General features: G+C 38.0%; 1 protein-coding gene across 1 annotated transcript in view; it reads left to right on the forward strand.

Annotated features, from left to right (window-relative positions):
* Positions 1-21,138, forward strand: part of POLK (DNA polymerase kappa) — a 95,678-nt gene that overhangs the window by 2,775 nt on the left and 71,765 nt on the right. Inside the window, exons 2-5 of the mRNA XM_074995438.1 lie at positions 9,128-9,303; positions 12,163-12,282; positions 16,373-16,525; positions 19,833-19,964. Coding sequence (XP_074851539.1) covers positions 9,166-9,303; positions 12,163-12,282; positions 16,373-16,525; positions 19,833-19,964 — 543 coding nt within the window. The 5' untranslated portion in view covers positions 9,128-9,165. The remainder of the gene's footprint in view (positions 1-9,127; positions 9,304-12,162; positions 12,283-16,372; positions 16,526-19,832; positions 19,965-21,138) is intronic.

Raw genomic sequence — 21,138 nt, forward strand, 5'->3', positions numbered from 1 at the left:
GGTTAGTAATTTAAATAAGTGACTTTGCGAGCACGATTCTTCAGCTGCTTCTACACGCTACTGTTGGAGATGGCATTGTAAGGAAGCTATTCAAAGCAGGCTAATGAAGCTCTAACATGCATATTCAGCGCCTCCTTAGCATAATGGCGGCTGTGCATATTTCAAAGTGCAGACTTCAAATTGCAGATTAACAGTGAAGATGGGAGCAGCTTTGAAATAAGCACCCCACTTCGACATTCCCTTAATCCGATCTAGTTTTGTGAGAGTAAGGGAATGTCGAAGTGGGGCGCTTATTTCGAAGCTACCACTATCCTCACTGTCAGTCTGCAATTCGAAGTCTGCACTTTGAAATTTGTGTGGTCACAATTATGCTAATGAGGTGTGGAATGTGCACGTATGTGCCTCATTAGCCTGCTTCGAATTGCCTCGTTATCATGCCACCTCTGATCTTCTGATGTTTAGGAGCATCCTTAGTGGCTCACTCACTATACCTTTTAGTCTCAGAGGAGTGGCTGTATTAGTCTGTATCTTTGGAAACCGAAGAAAGCAGTCCTATAGTACCTTAAAGACTAACAATTTTATTTATTAAGTAATGAGCTTTTGTGGGTACTACAGCACTGCTTTCTTTGGCCCAGGCCTTTTCATGTAAGTATGATTTGACAAGTAAATTCCCAAGCTGTTTTCTATGTTGGATATTGCTAGAAATAAAAGTTAGCTTAGCTAAACTTTATGGTTTGTGCAATCTATAAACTAGGTTTACAATCTGTTACTCAAGTATGCAATGTGGAAAGCAGCAGTAAGAGAGAAAGTGACATCATCTTATTTTAGATTGCATAATACATGCCCCTTATTTTGGAACATCACGGTTACAGGCCATAAGAGTGATGCTATAAATCTGTTCCCTGTTTTATTTCAGCCTAACTCAGCATTCTCAAGGAAACCCAGTACTACACTTGTTTTCTCAAAAAGCAGAAGTGCAAAGGAGCTCAGTAAGGCTTGCTTTAAAATTGGCTGTGCTTAGAGTGCACTTAATCTCAGCTTTTTTGGTAATTTGATTTAAATCTTTTTTTTTCGTGGTTTAAATCAATCCATACTGCATTTCAGCTGCATGAGAAATACTATGTTGTGAACAGCACTTAGTGGCATTCAGATAATATAACAGTGGGCAGTCGCAGGACCTTTGACATTTTTTCTTCAAAAGCTGTGTTTCAGAAGAGACGCAATTTCAATTAACTGCCCTTTGGAAAAAAAATCATTAAGATATTTCAGCTTCAAAAGTCAAAATCTCTAGTCCTGTCTGAAAATCTTGGCCAAGTTTTACATTCAGGTGCTTAGCTGTATCAGCACATTACATCCTTAGCAATTTACAGTTTAGCAATATAAAATTGTTATAAAATACTTAGTAGCGTTTGTTTTAGACTAGAATGAAAAATCTAAAAAGAGACAAACGTAATAATCTCAGCTCTTTATTTAAACCTTCAGTTTGAGCATACATGCTACTTTCACTATCTGTCAGTTCTTCCTGCCGTTTCTATTCTTTTAAGTTTGCAGGGGACTGAAACAGACAAGAATCAAGAATCCCGTTTTCCTGGTTATTCAGAAACCAGAGCTATGGTAAATTTCAAACCCCTGTGGATCAAAAGAGTAGAGCTGGTGACCCTGTGACCTGTATACTGGCACCTGTGTTTGTTCCTTGTAGTTTAACACAGCTGATAGATGTTCCCTGGTAATTTAATTATTTTTAAAAGGGCTTAAAGAGGAGGTTACATTTGAGTCTGTCAGCATTTTTGTACAGGAATCCTTAGTAGCCAATGAGGTTATGCATTAGGTGCACAGGCATATATCAGAAGACTAGAATACAATGTTGTTTCAGGTTAAAATATATATACGTTTTGTTGAATTCAAGCTACTTAACAATATTTTAATAGTGTTGAACTTCCCTATCTCTGACCTAATAGCAACAGATGGACATGCTTCCGTTGCTGCCCTAGAGATTCAGCAAATAATCAAAACTATGCATTTGGGGGATAGCCTTGGGTCTGTGATCCTAATTTTGTATTTTATATACAGTTACCAAGATCAGCTTATTCCTGTCCTAGAATGGCTGTAATTTAATTCTGTAATGGTGGGTACACCCACCTATCCATAAATAGTATCATGGCTGTATCTTGTACAGTCTGGGTGAGGGTGCCACATGTATGATGGGCTAAAAGGATATTCATTAACATGGCCATCAAGTCCCTCCTGATCAGTGGTAGGAATAAAGGCAATAAATAAATCACATTGTTAAAATCTTAATTTATTAATAATATCTAGTTTTTGTGTACTCTTCTACATGTGTGGATCCTAAAGTACTTTACAAAGGAAGTTAGTCTTAAAGTAGAACACCTAGTCCCAATCAAGGTAAGGGCCCTCCTGTTTTAGGGGTCTGACTATACAAGACAGTTCATAATCCAAATAAAGTGACGTATGAAGGGTAGTGGCTTTGTATTATTCTTAAATCATCTCCTTAAGTCTTTGCCTGTTCTCCAGCCATACTTCATTTTTATTCTATCTTGCAGAAAGTAAGAAAGCAAGTGTATGTGATGTATGGAACTCACTTGTGGAGGATTTCATGTAATACTTAAACCATACATGTGCCCAAAAATACGTTCTAGTCGTACATGTGATGGAGTTTCATTTTGCATCCTTCTCTAAACTTGGTTCAAATATGTATAACCTCAAACCTCTGATCTCTATTTTCTCAATCCGAGTCATAGGTGTCACATAATTTCTTTACTTTGTAAAGCACACTCTAAGGTTCTAGCAAACTGATTTAATACAATAACCTGACTGTCAGGGGTCCAAAATAAAATGTATTAATGTGTTCGCATATTGTATTTTTATTAGTGAAAAGTTGTTCCATATGTTAAGACTGAATTATGTCTTCACCATACCAAAAAAACAAAAAGTTGGAGTTTTGACCACTTGCAATCTGGCTGGCCTGTTAAATTAAAGGAAAGGCTATGATTATAACTTAATTTCTTTCATAACATTTATGCTCTGTTGAAGTGCTTAGCCTTTTTGCCTTGGCTCGTGAGTTTTTGCCTTCCCCACAAGTGTAGAAACATGGGGAGGAGGACCAGCAAATTTGTCATGGCAAATATACATATTGGGGTAATTGAATTCTTGCTTTCTGAATCCTAAAACAATACTGAATTAGCTCCACGCTCTCATGACAGTGGATTATAGTCGGTGTTGTATTTAACACTCTTCTGTTGTTTGACTGAGATAAATGTGAACGGGGTTTCATTTTTTAAATAAAAATGGATTATTTTATCATGGATTCTTTTTTTTTTTTAAAAAGTTAAATATTCTCGTCTGATTTCTAATCTTCGGTAGTGGCAGATGGGGATTTCTTTAGGGTCATTTTTCACCTGCCTATCTGCATAAAGGCCTTAATGCAATGAACGTTCTTCATTTGAGAAGTTCCAAGTGTAGTATTTTTCTGAACTCATGCCTTTGTAATTAAAGATGGTGCTGATAATACTTTCCGTTAGAAGACTCTGTTTTCAATTCCTTGTAAATTTGCAAAACTTTAACCATTTGGGCTGAAATTTCCTATTACAGATGCCTGTCTGAGGCTTAATTTTCCCCCCATCACTCCCGCCCCGAGTTTCAGTGTAAATAGTTCAGCTATTTCTATGAAGGGTGTTTGAAAAATGGATTATTTTCTGAATGCTGAAAAATTCTTTTGAAGTGTTTTTAATAAAAGATGTAGTACCTTCAGACTTTGGAGTAGGGACTTGAAAATCAATACATTGAACCTCTCTAATCCTGAACACTCATCTTGCAACATCTGTAAGATGGCATGATTTTAGTTAGCCGGATGACGACTTATCATGGATGTGGCCAAGTTTCCCATGGTCCCATAAAGTATGTTTACAGCCACCAGTCCTGGCTCTCAGGATCCTGTGCTATTTAATTGTAATTTACCCCAAATGTCTCCTAAGAGCCTAGCAAGCAGTGGAAGTACTGGTAATGTGATAAACAAAATTGCCTTCCTGTGATCAGGCAAATTCTCATTTAGCACCAGTCAGTTCCTGAGGGTGTCAAACTAGAGCGGTTCAACCTGTAGGGGCATTGCCCTAGCCCTGGAGGTGTCTTTTGCTGCCCGTTTGAAAATCCATATAAGTAGCAGAATTGTAAACTACTGAAAGTCATCATTTAGTTACTCTCACAGAGATTAAACCAAAATTCTGCAAACAGGTTCCATTCACTGCACACAATGGATGGTGTTCAAGAAGTAAAGCATGACTGCATAGCAAAAGAAACTGTTTTATAAATAAGACTCAAAAGCAGTGAATAATTTTGATATTTTAATCTGTGCCTTAATTCTCCATCTGTAAAATGGGGATGATAATAGGGATGAAAATAAATTCTCTAATGTTTATAGAGGAATCAGATATTACTATGACCACTGTGAAAAAGCCCATGAAGAGTCTGATAGTTCAGTCTGCAATGTAGAGTTGGGACTGAGTGCAGTAATATGGAATCACACATTCACTTATGGTGATAAAAATAATTGTTGAATAGCTACACATTCATTGGGTTCCATCCAGCCTGAACACTTAGTAAGGCAGGGCTCCGTGGGAAAAAAAAAAAAGCACATTATCAAGAAATTAAAGCCTGTATCTTGCAAATGCAGAAGTGGAGATGCATGAATTAAAGTTTCATAAGCAACTTCTGTGTTCTGTTTTCCAACTTTGGAGTTCTGACTTTCCAAACTTAATACTTACAACATAATGTTTATATGTGATATATTAATCTTGATAAACTAATTGTGCAGTTGGACATATTTTCACACTTCTGGCTGTAGTCCTGACCCTACTGAAGTCAAATGGGAGTTTTATCATTGACTTCAAGGGGGCCAGTATTACATTCTAGGCCTATGTCTACTGGCATTTTGTTGACAAAACCCACGGAGCATTCATATTACCAAGACAGCATTATGCCATTCCCCCATGAGGGCAGAGATCTGTTGACAGAAAGCTGGTCTGGATGTTCCAAGGGGGCCTTCTGTTGACAGACAGAGCTTCTTGGACACTGGGCATCCCTGTCCACTGTGCTTCTGGTTGGCTGTTCTGTTGAGAGAGTGGCCAGGCAGTCCAGCCACCCTCTCTCGATGGAGCGGATTCTTTTTTCAATCCGCTTTGCAGTCTGGCTGCAATCTTTCAACAAAAATTTTGTCAGACGATATTGTCTCTAGTGTAGACTTAGCCTACGTGTCTGTGCAAGATTCTGCTCTTGAAGGAGTCTGTAGTCAAGTACCTAAGATAATCATAAGTCTGAATAGTTACTATGTGAATTGTACTGATTCTTCAAATAACTACTATGTAAATGTGCTTTATTGGTGATTAGGCCAAGAGTAGTAAATTGAACAGGAAGGAACCAACCTTTCTCCCTTTCACAGCAGGATACCGTATACATAAATTCAGTGGTCCTCTAGCAACTTAATTTTCAGCTAATGGCTGCATATATATGGCTATTGTCAAATGTATTCCAGAAGTCTATAATCTGTGAAGGGATCAACATGTCTGTTAAACACAAATGTAAGAGGTTTCTCCACCATACAGATCACTTTGGATTTTAACAGTACTTCACAGTAGGTGACTCATAATACTCAGTTTTTATTTTAAAAAAATGGGTGGGAGATTGGGTAGCTGTACAGTACATTCTGTCAGAAGAGAAAGGAGGGTTCAGCTCCTGGTTCCTTGATCCCTGGGCTGCATGACTGTAAACCACTTAGATACCACTTGTAACAGGTGTCTTGTACAGATCAATAGCCATCCCTAAGAAACCAGGGTAAATTTTGGTCTTTTATTCTGTTTCTCTTTGATGATCTCATTTATACTCTTAACTTCAGAGTACCCTGTTCTCTTTTTTTATGTGCACTGATCCCTTGCAGTCAATATTCTCACTTAATTTATTGTGATCTCTTGTCCCTTTTGTGCATCTTTAGAATACGTTAATAAGAGTTGCACTCATTGCTGAATCTTGGCTTTTTCCACTAGGATTCAAATTGATATGCCCACTGTCTGTGGATTAAATCCTGCATTTACAGGGGAATATTACACTTATCCAGTAGGTGTTTTCATTTGCAATATTTGGGTATGTTGACTAACTCTTATGCTTTTGCCTTGTTCTCATACTATAAGAGCTGACATAAAAGCCCATTTAAAGCTGTTTTTACTTGTGAAAGTCTCAGAACCTTGCTTTATGGATTTACTATAATGATACCAAATGTCAAGTTTTAATTAAATGTTGTTTGTGTCATTTAACAGTTTTATTGGAATTGTGAAGAAAGCATGAAATAGGGCTACTGGCTTTAGTCTCTCTAAAACAGAACAGTATTTTTTCCCTAAGAAAGAATGACTGCAAACATCTTAGTTGCTATTTCCACAAATAGGTATTTGATTTGTTAGGTTCTTGTTTATTTGGCATATAGACGACTGCTTATCCACAATTATGTACCTTTAGTGCAGTTTTGTGGTGTGTTCTTGAGTGTAGGAATTCTTGGATAGTTTTTTGTTTGTTTGTTTTTATCTCAACTCCAGACATTTTCTGTAGGTCTCTGTTAATTCAACTACTGTGATTGTTGAAGTGCTATACATTTGCTTTTCTTGAAAGAGGTGTATGCAAAATTTGATGAATGCTTTCAGTCATCCTATTTTTGGAAATAAATTCTCTCCAAAGCTTTCTCTCAACTTGGATCGCTCTCTAGTCCCAATAGTCCTTCATGTCTGTCCATTACACCATGAGTAAAATGCAACATGTCAACAAACTTCAGTGCATCCTTGCACTGTGACATAGACCCCCTCCACCAGACTTACTAGTCTTGGCAGTATTCTTTCAGCATTTCTTTTCCCTGTTTCGAGTAGAATCTCAGAGTTACAAACACTTTGGGAACAGACATTGCTGATAACTTAGAAATATTGATAACTGAACAAAATGTTATGGTTCTTTCAAATGTTTACAACTGACCATTGATTTAACACAGCTTTGAAACTTTTATTAAAGATAAATCTTTCATTTTTGGCTGTGCACTCCCAGTTGGAGCCCTCATCCCTTTCTGTGTCCCAAGCACTTGCTCCAGCTTGTTGAGAGTTAGTGAAGTTGGGGAAAACAAGCAACAGGGGCAAAGGGAAACTGGAGTAAGCAGGGGGAAAGGCTTCATGGAAGGGGACAGGACAAGGGTGTTCAGTTTTGTGCTGTTAGAAAGTTGGCAACCTTGTGGGGCTTCCCTGAATTAATTCCTGTTTGAGTGGTGTATAAATTGCTAGTACAGTAAACCCCCGATTTAGCAGACTTTGGGAACAACAGACGTCCGCCAGCTCCGCCCCCCGCCGTTGTTCCCAAAGTCTGCGTAATCGGGGCCTATAACATCCTAAATCCACCAGCCACTCCTTACCCTCAAAGTATATCAGGCAACTTACCAAAGCCGCTGGGGCCACCATGCGCTTCTCCCACCAGGGCTGGAGCGTGTATGTGGGCAAACGGCACTCACATATGCACCCACCCCGGTGGGAAGAACACGTGGCAGCGACAGCTCCTTACAGGCCACAGAGACTCCAGCTGCCGTGGGACCCCAGCGGCAGCTCCATTGGCCCCAGATGCAGCTCCAATGGCCTCAGCCGCAGCGGGGCTCTAGCCACAGAGTCAGGCTCTGGTGGTTCCGGCTCCACCAGCGGTAGCTCTGGTAAGTTTCCGTCATTTTGTGGGCAGGGAGAGGAGGCCTGGGGCTCAGGGAGCCTGGCAGGGGTGGGCGTGTGGGTAGATTTAACAGACTTTTGGGTTTAACAGATCCTCCCTCCCCCACAGTCCATTAAAGAAAGGGTTTACTGTAAAGAAGAGTCCACCACAACTCTTGGGAAGTTGTTCCAATGCTTATTACCCGGTTAGGAAATGTTCACCTTATTTCTTACCTGAATGTGCATCACTTCAGCTTCCAGCCATTGCATCTTATGACATCCTAGTCTGCTACACTGACAAATCCATTTTGTTCCTTGTATAGGTTCTTAAATACTGTGATCAAGTCCCACTTAACCTTCTTCTGGTGGTATAATGAGCTCCTTTAATCTGTCGCTGTAAGGCATGCTTTCCAATCCTTTAATCATTCTTATGGCTTCTCTCTGAACTTCATCTCCAGTTTATCGGCATCCTTTTTCAATTGTGGCTATTAGAACTGTACACACTATTCTGTAATCTGAAAAAATGTCTTACCCGTGAAAGCTCATGACTTAATAAATTTGTTAGTCTTTAAGGTGCTACAGGACTGCTTGTTACTTGTGACACTATACTAATGGCAGTCATAACCTGACCAAATGCAGAAGTAAAACAGTCTCTCTACTCTTAAATGAAATTCGTCTGCACTGGCTTATTTGGCCAGTGTTGTGCACCAAGCTCCTGTTGGTCCACCATGATTACATGTCTTTTTTTAGACTCACAGCTTCGAAGAATTTCGTCCTCCATTCAGCAAGAATTGCTTATGTTCTTTGATGTAACTTGACATTTGGCCATATTAATATGCGTATCTTGAGCACAAGTTGCTAAGCTAACCGGACATAAAGATGGTTGAAAATTTTTCAAATAAATGAGTTTTTTGGTTGGAAAAATGCCAATTCATGGGAACCGAAACTTTTTGTGGGGGTATATCAGTTCAGATGATATTTTTCTTGTGAAGTTTTCTCAAGTCCAGGATGGAATTTCTGGTCAAAACCACAGAGAAAGCAATAATCCAAAATAGGTAATAGCCCAGAGGCTGGAAAACTCACCTCATGTGTGGAAGGCCCAGCCCCCTGTCTCTGTCTGTCTCTTATTTTCTTTCATCACGGTTTGGAATGAGAAAAATTACTGAACCTTGAAAATTTTCACAGGATGATAAAATCGTTTCCCACCCATCTCTACCCCAGACATTCATAAGAGTTAATTTTTTTCTTTGTTTAGTGACTGATGGTGTATACTTGGGCTACTTTGAAGAATTCCATATGAAACCCCAGTTTCTGGTGCGTCTAGTAAAAGTGAAAGTGATTGTAGAATTAATCAACTTGAATTTTGAAACAAGCGTGTAACTTGTATTCTCTCTTAGGCTATTGAAGTTTGAAAAAGCACGCACTGCATTGCACTATGGACAGCACAAAGAAAATTGGTAACGCTGCCGATGACGATGGATTTCTGCTTAGAATGGGCCTCAATGATAACAAGGCTGGAATGCAAGGACTGGATAAAGAAAAAATCAATAAAATCATAATGGAGGCCACCAAGGTTCACTTGCATAATCTTTTCCACTGCAGATTTGGTTTTAACTCTTATTTCTCAATTTTGTATGCATAAATTGGGGCGGCCTCCTCTGTTCTGTATGTGGGTATGCGTTTCATCATTCTCTCCACAACCAAGGGGGAATCTGCTGGAAAAGTTAATATGGTTTACCGTTGTATAAACTTTTTCAGTAAAACTGCTCTGGGCTGATTGCCTTTTTAGGGTGTCTTCACAGGGGAAGCAGTCAGTGGTGCAGTCTCTGTCAGCACCTCTTTTTGGAGCTTGAGGGAGTGCCCCAAATCTATAGGGTTTTCAGAGAATCCTCCCATCAGACAATCTAGGGATAACTGAACAAGGGTAACCTTTCAGGGTTTCCGTCTCTCCTTACACAGCCCTTTGTTACAGGAGAGGTCTTTTTGGCCTTAGATTTGTTGTTAAACAGTTATAGTAAAATAATAAATGCTGCACTCTTGCTTTATGACAGAGCTAATACTTTAGAGCCGGGATTCCTAACCTACAGGGTGGGACTCAAACATGGGTCATAATTAGATTCGTTTAGGGTCACCAGCAGCTCAGAGCTGCATGTGGCTCCTGAAGAACCCATTTGCAGCTCCTAAATGCTGCCACATCCAGCAGCTGTCAACAGAGAAGCATTGACGCATTACAAAGATAGCTTCTCCACCTTTGATATTCCTAGCCATCCCAGTCAAGCCACTTAATAGACTCTTGAAGTAAGTAATTTTTGCCCCCCCCCCCTTGCCTCTTCTTGCCCCCATGTAGCTGATTTGTCAGGTTTGTTTTTTTGTGTTTGTATCTCCCCACAGCTTCAGAGTGTGACCCTTTCAGCCCAAGTGTGACTCCCCCAAGCCCCTGAGTGTAACCCTCCCTCAGCCCCTCCAGCCTCTGAGTGTGGGGTTTAAACTGGGAGAGTGGTGGAGTGGGGAAGAGAAGTGGTTTGGGAATGAGGGTCTTTCCCCCACCACAACTCAGGTCAACTATGATAACAAAATAATAATGAACTATAATAAATGTAGTGTTATTATTTTATTATTATCAATGTATTTATCATTATCAATGTATTTTTCCCTTTTCTATGAAATAACTTCTATAAATATATAAACATCATGAGGTGCAATTTTATATTTTTTGCCTCAGGTGCAAAATTAGTTAGTTGTGGCACTGCTCCCACCTCCCCACCCCTGTTTTTGAATTGCCTTTGGTCACCAAGTCTTCCTGAATTGTCAGAATGGGCCCGTGTCTGGAACAGGTTGGAAACCTGCTGCTTTAGAGAGAACTTTGAAAAATATAACATTAAAAACTATTCTGCTCTTGCAGATTGGTTTTGTATTGTCCTTTTTTCAGCATTTCCTCAAACCGTTATCCTTTGTAAGAGATATCTCATTTGGAAATAATTCCTGCAAAACTGCTACTGCTGCTGTCATTATATTGAGAGAGAGATGGAGCCAAATGCATGATAGATTTTGAAAACTGTAAGATGAGACCAAGTCTCATGCCCTTGTAAAAGCTCCATTTGTTGGGAAAAAGTCCAAGTACAGTATCGTGTATTACAGTTGTAAATGCTTGTATGGAACTCTCCCAAATATCTCTTCCATTTCAGCCCCTCCAAACCAAACAAACACAACACTCTTGTAAAGATTATTGCTACTGTGAGGAGCTGTGCAACAAATAAGGTTATCCAGCTTTCATAGTTGCTTGCCAGTATTAACTAACATCTTAAATACTGTAAAAAAATTAGCAAGACACAGAAAAAGCATGGGACTTTCTTTCCAATAGGCACAGTCACTAACATTTGCTTAGTGAGGGAAGAGACAATTACATGCATGCCTAGTTACACATCGATTTAAACCTTGGAGCCTGAGGTTTTATTTCTCTAATATTTTTTTAGCATTACCTATTATAAAATTGGATCTTCCAGTTATCCACATTAAATATCTAGGCTCTCTCTGAATCTTGCATAATTCTTGGCCTCAATGGCTTCTTATGCGGTTGAGTGTTGTACTCTGACAACACACTGTATGAAAACATTGTAATATGTTTTGAATCTGTCCACTTTTATTTTTATTGGCTATCCCCTTGTTCCTGTGTTATGAGACAGAGAACAGAAGTTCCCGATTTACCTTTCCTGTATAATTTATTATTTTCTGTAATGTCCCCTCTTACACATTACCTTTCCAAGATAAACAATCTCGGTGTTTTCCATCTCTCTTCATATGGAGATTTTGCATACTGCTGAGCATTCCCATAACCCTCTTTTAAACTCTAATTATGCACCATCATTCTGGGACTGGGTGACAAGTACTGCGCACAGTATTCCAGATGAGGCTGTTCCATTGATATACATAAGGTCCCATCTGGAGAAATATAATGCCCTTATAGACCTGCAAGGAAGTGCTGCACATGAAAAGTAAAAATGCCCTAGGTCAATTTTCAACTTGTGCATTCAATGTCTTTCAGATAGCTTATTCCAAAATAATGCTGCTGTGTAGACATAGCCTAAGTGAAAGAGTGGTGGAAGAATACTAACTTCATGTAATCTTAGTCTTTTGTGTGCATATCTCAGTTATATGAATATCCAAAATATATATATGTATACTATGCATAAGAAATTCTTAAAATATACAGAGCCCAAAATACAAGCCTGTAACTGTGTCTCTGATAGGATTTGAAACAATGTCCATTTTATTTCAGTGCTGGTTTTTTGTTTTTGTTTGTTTGTTTTTCATTTAAATGAGTCAGCAGGCAAATAGCATCTTTCTTTACTGTTCAGTTATTGTACGCTTATGAGAAAAACAATGATTTTTCAAAAAAATCAGATGTATGTTAACTTTTTATTTTTTCTGGTAGGGTTCTAGGTTTTATGAAAATGAGCTTAAGAAAGATCAACAAGTCAACCAACGAATTGAAAAAATGATGCAGCTAAGAGATAAAATTACCGGCCAACAGCTTCTGAAAGCACAACTGCAGGTATTCAATTTGGAAAGTTTTTAGAGTGGATATAGAATAAGCATTTTAATAATCATTTCAAAGTGGCGCACAAGTTATTTGCCTAATTCGATTTGATATTGTTCAGAATTGTGCAGCTAAAACCTGAATAGTATTTTGATTATGTAAATATATATTTAGTTAGTAGAATAAAATGTAAATAGATAATAAGACTCTTCATTTGAAGTATTTTTGTATGAACAAATTGGAACTAAAACAAAAACTCATTTTCCCCCAATGGTGAAAGCACTTAATAAATAAAATCCTTTGCTCATGGTACCCTCCTCTGAAAATCATTGATTTATTGTCTTAAATGCCAAAGCAGTCATTTTGATTTCAACATTTTGTGCGTATTTTTTTAAAAAGTTCTGCTTTGTACATATGTTGTGTTTAGATGTTTTATAGTGATAGGGAAAAATTTAACTAGGGTTATCCTGTTACTTATGCTGGTGATTTATCTATCTTTGCATGCAAACTATTAAGATATAGGTTCATCTACACTAGGAACTAGCTTCAAGGTTAACTTTGAAGTTAAGCGCTACATCGAAGTAGCCAGCAGAGAGCTGATACACATTTTTCCTTACTTCGAAGTCTTCACTCCACTCCCGGGAATGGAGTAGTGCCCAACTTTGAAGTTTAAGTTCAAACTAAGGGGGGGGGGGGTGTGTGTGTGTGATTTTTGTAGTGTAGACACAGCCATAGTGTCATTAAAGTCTTCAAAGTTTTACAAATAAATCTGTGCAAAAGGGCATATTGAATACAGTAGAAAATTGGTTTACTTTGTTATTAGGATGCTGGTGATGGACATCTACGTACAGTGGAAGGAAATAAAGAGTCTGATAAAACTAGGGATGTAAGAAATGAGCTGTTTATGAAAATGTTTCTCTGGTCTGAAGGAAGTACTTTCACATATGTAGTCAGATACTGCAGTGATGGACAGAGTTATCAGAAACTAGATACTACTGCATGCAAAAGTCATATTAAAAGAAGTTTGTAGTTGCTAAGTCAAAATACTTTAATTTGTCTCTGTTTACATGCAGTATGATTTGGTATTAAATTACATGATTGCATGCTATTTTTTCAATGTAACCCTTGCTTCATTTTGTGCAAAAAATATTCACTGTGCTCACTGAATGAGCAGATGTTTAATATTTTATCTTCATTGTTCAGTATATGGTCCCAAGTCTTGTTTCCCAGATGCCAGTCAAATCAGCTCTGGATACAGAATTAATTTCGTCGTGTTTTTTTTTCTGTGGTGTTCATCACTATTTGTGAGCAGTTCACAAACATTAATGAATTTATTCTTACAACACCCATCAGACCATATTACTATTCCCATTGTGTGGAAGGGGAGCACAGAGAGATTCAGGTTAAAAGTTTACACTAATTTTGGGTTTCCAATAAATTTACTGAGTGCCTAGGACTTGATTTTTCCAGAGTACTAAGAACTATATCATATCACATATGTTTTAATGCACAGCTCCCAGTGACTTAATTTGAAGAACTGAGTGCTCATATTTCTGCAGACAAGTGCACTAGGTATCTAATGGGGTACCCAGAAAATGAGGAACATGTAATTAGTGACTATCTGTGACAAGCTTTTTTAAAAAAATAAATAAAGTCGTTTATTTATTATTTATTTATTTACCTTCACATAGGAACTTCCAGTAGTAGAATCTAGTTCTCAGAGGCAACATTCAGATTCCTTACAAGTGAAACCATGCTTCCATTTACTTTTCAAATGTTACCCCCTTATGATCTGTAACCAGATACTTCAGTCTTTTGAGATTGGTAAAGGACAAACAACTTACGTAAAGTTACAGAAGAAAAACTAGCTCCTGCTTCTGTTTAACACTTTAAATTCTTATCTTCAGGTCAAGTCTGTAGGATGGTAAGAGGAGGATGATGGGGCTCTTTAGGGTGAATACTAACGTAACAGTATTTTTCAGGTTTCCAATCAATATCGATACTGTAATATACAAGATTTCTAAAAAGCCACGCCTTTTGCTAGAGAAGTATCTCAGTGATACTGGACTTAGCAACAACATAAACCTATAGCATCTGCAACATAATACCATTTTTTCTAGCATTTTGCAGATATAACAGGACTTTCACATGTTGTGGGACTCTGTATTCAAAATGAAAAATAAAGGTGTTTTAGTTTGTCTGTATTTTAGACTGCTGCCTCTGCAGTTTGCTTGGGGCAAAGGAGCACTTATCACAACAAATGTCCCAAAGTAAATCCTAACGTTGTCAATCTACTTGGGCAGTTTTGTAAGCATTTCTAATTTTCCCTTTAGTATTCTACAATGTTTCATCTGGCTTTTTAAAATTATATAAAATCGTAAATGCCAAAGATGGAGTTTTCATATGTACTGAATGTCACTGATGTATTAGCCAGGCCAAGTTTTCATGTATGGTGTGTCTCCACTTCTGATAAATTGTTCATGGGTCATTGAGGTTAGTCTATTTACAACCCAGAAATGTTTGAAGTTCTCCAGTGATCCATAACGTGAAGGATCAAAACTGTATTTTTATATTCATCTAGTTGGTGTTATGATTAATTTTAAATTTTCCAAAGTATCCAGCTTCTGAATTGTATTAAGTGTTGCCAAAAGCTAGTGTTTGCCATTTTTATGGGTTTCTAGCTCTCATTTTTAACTCTGCATGGGTTTGCTGTCTCCTAGCAGCAGAAAATCATTAGTCACTCCTATTTTCCCTTCATTCTGTCAGATATTCTTGCAAGCATAAATAAGCACCAAATTAAGTTTTTAAATTTTTACTTTGTTAAGAAGGAAAAACTTTATGACATGTATATCACATCTTTGGTCAAGAACAAATCACAATAAAAATGCTACACAAATTTTAAACTTATGTAACTATTTTACCTCTGAGAAACAAGTCTTTATCTTTAGTTTTAATAGGGAAATATAGTTATGGTGAAATAAGATTCTCAAAAATAAGTCTACAAAGCCTTTGTTTTACTGTGTTTCCTTAACAAGCTGCAGTTGCTATTTTAAACACTCATCTTTTTAAAAACACTCATCTTTTTTAACTTAAAAGGGGTCTCTCTTTCTGTTTTTATATGGGCACAAGATAACTAGTGAATCATTAGACATGGTATTATATTAATAATGCAGAGGGGGACAGAAAACAGAAGTTTTGTAATAAAGAGAGTATCTGGAATTGACTTGTGTGATTGGGAAGTGTGGAAGTCAATATAAACACAAACAATTAAAGATTATTTGAGTTTGAGAATAGCCTGACCATAGTCTGTAGAATAGGAGATGATCAGAATTGGCAAAGAAGAAATTTAACTAGTCTGTGGAGAAATGCCTTTTAGCAATTTTACATGGATTTTAGCCCCCTTGCTTAATATTACAGTGCAGCTAAGCCTGCTTGTGGGGGATTTAAATATAATTACAGTACTTGTTTTTTTGTTTTTTTCCCCCATATATTGTACCATGCTGTTTTCAGTGTTTTTTTCAAATATTTATCTATTTTTATTTGAACTCCTTACCTCCAACCTTTCTCTTTGGTGCCTTACATTTTATACAAACCTGTTTGACCAGCCCAACTCGCCAAACAAGGATCTGTGTTGTGCATTGCCAAGTGGAAGAACATAATTTGATTCCACATCCTGGTCTATCAAACAAAAGAGCTGGGGGCAAATCAGACGGAGCAAGGAGAATGTTGTATTACTTAGTAGTGATCCGTTTAACTACTAAGTTGCAGCATGAGAGTTCAGCTGGGTGAGAGGGGAGAAACCTTAACTGTTTTGTTAAGTATTTCTGTAGATAATAAATACAACTTCTATATTTGTGGAATGTTATAAGTACTTACATTTAAGTGTATGTATGTATAAGTATGACAGACTTTTCTACTTTAACTTTTTTGCTGTCTGTTAGCTACATCTTTTCCCCACAGAACAAAGTGCAGCAAAAATAAGCTTTCTCCTCTTAATATGTAACATATATTTTATTTTATGATTGGCCAAGGTGCCGCAGTCCAAACAATGTAATGCATAATTGTAATTTCTGTGTTTGTGTACATTTGATACACTTTTGCACAGGTTGACAAACATGCACTGGAACTAGAGCAAAGCCGTGATCTCAGCCATACTATTGTACACATTGACATGGATGCCTTTTATGCAGCAGTAGAAATGAAAGACAATCCAGAGCTGAAGGAAAAACCCATAGCTGTGGGATCGATGAGCATGCTGGTAAGGTCAAATGACAAGCTGATAAAGATTCAGTGAAACAAGACGCTGCAGTGAGAGGGACATTAGAAATGTGTACAATGGAAATAAACAGAAAATATTCTCTTAGGCCATGTCTACACTGGTGCAAATCTTCAAAATAGCCATGTTAATGGCCATTTCAAATATTACTAATGAGGCACTGAACTGAATATTCAGCACCTCATTAGCATTAGCGCACTCTTCCTGCCGCGGTGCTTCAAAAGTGCCACTTTCGAGCTCCCTCAGCTTGGCATGGCTACACAGCGGTCCTTTTCAAAAGGACCCCCGTGTAGCCGCGCCAAGCCGTGGGTGTTCAAAAGTGGGGCTTTCAAAGTGCCATGATCGGAAGCATGCTAATGAGGCGCTGAATATTCAATTCAGTGCCTTGTTAGCAATCTTCGAAATGGCCATTAGCATGGCTATTTCGAAGATTTGTGCCAGTGTAGACACGGCCTTATGTGTAAATTTGGATATTACATTTTAAAAAACTACATAAGTGTTAAGTTATGAAAAGTTCACAGAAAGGAAAAAGTTTTCTATTAAGCTTATAAGCCTTTGGCCTGGTCATTCAATTCAAGGTGGAGAATTGTTTGTTGGGACCTGTAGTCTCTTTGTGCTGAATCTTTATTTTTATGTTTAGAGCCACCCAAGGCTTGATTGTAGAGCTCTGTGAGGCTCCCTTTGGTTAGCAAAATTAGAAGGTATAGATACCAATCTAATGTTTAATTTCTATGTCAAATAAAACATATTGATTTGTTATTAAAAATAAAGATGGAAAGATACACCAATTAAGAGATACTAAGCACTTAAATACTTTGCGTGAAATTTAAACAAATGAAATGAGAGCTGCATTTTAAGTCTCATTTTTCCTTGAATGTTTATGATTAGCTAGAGTTGCCAACTTTCTAATGGCAGAAAACCAAACCCCCTTGCCATGCCCTTTCTCTGAGGCCCTGCTCTCTGCTTACACCATCCCCCTCCCTCCTTTGCTTGCTGTCTCTGATCATTGCTCACTGGCTGATTTTTCACTGGGCTGGAACAGGGCGTTGGGTTGCAGGAGGAGGTGATGACTCTCAAAAGGGGCTGTGCATCTGGGATTGGTCCAGAGATGAGGAGTTTGGAGTGTGGGAGGAAGATCCTGGCTGGGGGTGGGGCCAAGACAAACAGTGTGTGGGAGGGGCTCCATATTGAGGCAAAGGATTGGCATACTGGAGGGGATACAGGCTCTGGACTGGGGGTTCAAGATTGAGGCTGAGGCTAAAAATGAGGTTTGAGGTGTGGGAGGGGTCCCTGAGCTGGCACAGGGGGCTGAAGTGCCGGAATGAATGTAGGGTTCAAGCAGCACTTACTCAGGCAATTGCTGGGAAACAGGTGGTATGTCCCTCTGACTTTTAGGTGCAGGGGTGTCTGTGTGGTGCCCCGGCAACTCACATTTCCTGGCCAATGGGAGCCGCAGAACTGGCACTTGGGTTGGCAGAATGCACAGCCCAATACCTGCCCCTATGCCTAAGAGCAGGAAGGATATGTTACTACTCCTAAGAGTGCTCAAGTAAGGAAGGGAGCTTGCCATTCCCGCACCAGCCAGACTTCTAATGGCCAGTTGAAAACAGAATACCTGTCAATTCTTTTATCAGCAGAATTCCCATCAACTGAAATGAAAATTGCCTTATAGCTTTTAATAAGGCCCTTAGAATTTATTAATACACTGGAGGACTTATTTTGTCTGATTCTAAAAATGCTGCTGATGTGGATTAGGACTACTTTGATTTGCACATACTGAGCCAATGTTTGTGCTGATTTACAACAAATTCAGTCAATGGTATTGACTGGGGAACAAAGCAACCTCGAATTTGACCTACATAGTATGCTATAGAATCAAAGAAATTGTAGAATATCATGACTTTAGACTGGCATTTTTACTTTCCTCTAAGGCTGCGTCTACACTAGCAAGTTCTTTCGAAAGATTTTGCAAAAGAAGGGAGCTCTTTCGCCAGATCCTGTGGAGCATATACACACAAAAATGTTCTTTCAAAAGTAAATCGAAAGAATGTGGCGCTCCTTTTGAAAGCGCTCTACTACTCCCATTTCAGGAGGAACACCTTCTTTTGAAAGAAAACGTGTAGAATGCTCCTCAGGGTACTTCTTTCGAAAGAGCAGTCGTAGCAGCACCTGATTTTTCAATTCCTGGCCCATTCTTTCGAAAGAGCTGGGGGGATGTGTGGCCACTCTCTTTTGAAAGAGCAGATCACTCTTTTGATCTGCTTTTTTGTGTGTGGATGCACTATTTCGAAAGAACTTTTTTCAGAAGAGACCTTCCAGAAAGGCTTCTTTCGAAAGATCTATGTAGTGTAGACATAGCCTAACAGAACTGAGGGTGCTTAGCGTCTTGCAAGATTAAACCTAGAGACTCTGCGTAAAGCAGAAGTAGTAGTAACTTGACCTTTCTTTTGTTTGTTTTTCTTCCACTGAAACTAGTCCTAGGAAATAATTACATCTTCATATATCTTTCTCCAACATAACCTAACAGCATGTCAGTCTGTTTCCCATATTTCAGTGAGCTCTCCTGCTCCTCAGAATACACTAAAGGTGGAGGACTTCATTTAATAAAAAATCAAGCATACTGGAAGTTTATTAAGTTTAAAGTTTGTGTGATGCTGAATAACCAGACATATAAGCAGGTCTTTAATTTCAAATTATTTTGTTATTAATATTGGAATTAGCCTCTAGAGTGAGGAAAAAGAATGTTGGTTAAAGGGCACATGAAAGATGGTGGATTGACAAGAGACTGATGTCCTTTAGCCAGGGAACAGGACAATAATATAAGCTTTTACATGCTGTTCAACAAATGGGACTCACCCTTCTTCTAAAAAGACCGCCTTTTTGGACAAATGGGTACAGTGTTTGTGGCCTAGTCAACAGTGTGCCCTTTGCTAATGTTTCTAACTAATGCTGGTTAGTGCCTCTCTAAGGAGATCTGCAAAAATTTAAAACGCTCCAGTTAAATAAGCTTTATTGGTTTAAAAAAATGACTTAATTTGAATCCACCAACTAGAGATGAGTACTATCCAGATACCAGTCCTTAGAACCAGGTAGTTCTCATAATGCAAATAAATTAAAAGTCATAGAATATAACATACTGAATCTACTATGGAACTTGTTACTGCAGTTTGATAGATGTTATGTGGCAAAAGCATAATCTTTATAGCTTTATACTGCAGTGTTTACATGTGCTACAAGTATATTGTAAGATTTGGTTATTCAATTTTACATCTTTTTTTCCTCTGCTAAGTCCACTTCAAATTACCATGCTAGGAGATTTGGGGTACGTGCAGCCATGCCTGGATTTATTGCGAAGAAACTATGCCCACAACTTATTATAGTGCCATTAAACTTCAAAAAGTATGAAGAAGTGAGTAAAGAGGTAAGTATTCAACAAGAACATCTTTCTAATCAATAGCAGTACGTGATTTGTTTCATAGATTGTAAAACAACAATAAATCAAAACTTGTACATAAGATTCTAAAAGCTAATTTATAGGTTAAACCAGGGGTCAGCAACCAAAATAGCAAGAAGAGCCATTCTTTACTAACTCAGTAATTCAAGAACCACAATGCGTGTGAATACAAGATGGTCCTTAACAAAGAAACGTCAAACCATGCTTTTTATAATCCCTGAGCTAAGAACAATGTACACAATGATTTGTAATGCTATACATGTTTGTGAATATCTTGCATTAAACTTATTGCATATTCTCTCAAGGTTGCATTTTTTGTTGTTGGCGAATTTCTCATTGCAAATGAGACAAAGGGAGCCCAGCTGAACTTGATAAAAATGTGAAGGATTGGGTCCATTCAGTTTGAAGTTATCTGTTTTCGTCTTCGATTTGCCTCTTTTTCAAAGCCATACCAACCCCACTTTAATTAGGACAATTTTATTTCACGTTTAATTTAATTTTTATTTCTTAAAATGGGTGTTGCCCTTCACAGCAGGAATACCACAAGCTTCCTTTTCCTTTTCAAAATCATGACTTTATTATCAACATGATCAAAACACAGATACAGTATCACATCCGATGATGCGCTGCTCATATTAAAGGGGTTTTTGAGATCACATCATTTGCTATTTAGATATGAGTTGTTCATTTTCGGTTTTTAGATGTTCATCTTTCATGGAAAATAATTAGAAGGTTTTGTTTTTTGGTTTAAACTTTGCCATTATAGCACTGGGAACCACAAAGAAGTCCTTAAAGAGCTGCAGGTTGCATACTCCTGCGTAAACATGTCAAGACATGGCATTGAATGTAAATTACATACTGCATTTAAATTAATGTTTTGTGGCAGTGTGGACAAATTCACCCCTAATCTGGTTCCATAAATATAGTCAGGTTAAGGGAGGTTTTCAAAATTAGGTAATGGACAAATTATGTTATGTTGGTAACTTCAGAACCATAGCACATAATCTAATAATTAGGAGGGTAGGAGTAAATAGGGAGTGCAAAGAGAATTACTTCATACCATAATAACTATATGGAATATTAGTACTAAACTATATGGAATAACCTACTGAGGAAGGCTTTAAACTAGGTTTGATGGGGA

The sequence above is a fragment of the Carettochelys insculpta genome, chromosome 5, assembly GCF_033958435.1.
Source record: "Carettochelys insculpta isolate YL-2023 chromosome 5, ASM3395843v1, whole genome shotgun sequence".
NCBI classification, from domain to species: domain Eukaryota; kingdom Metazoa; phylum Chordata; order Testudines; family Carettochelyidae; genus Carettochelys; species Carettochelys insculpta.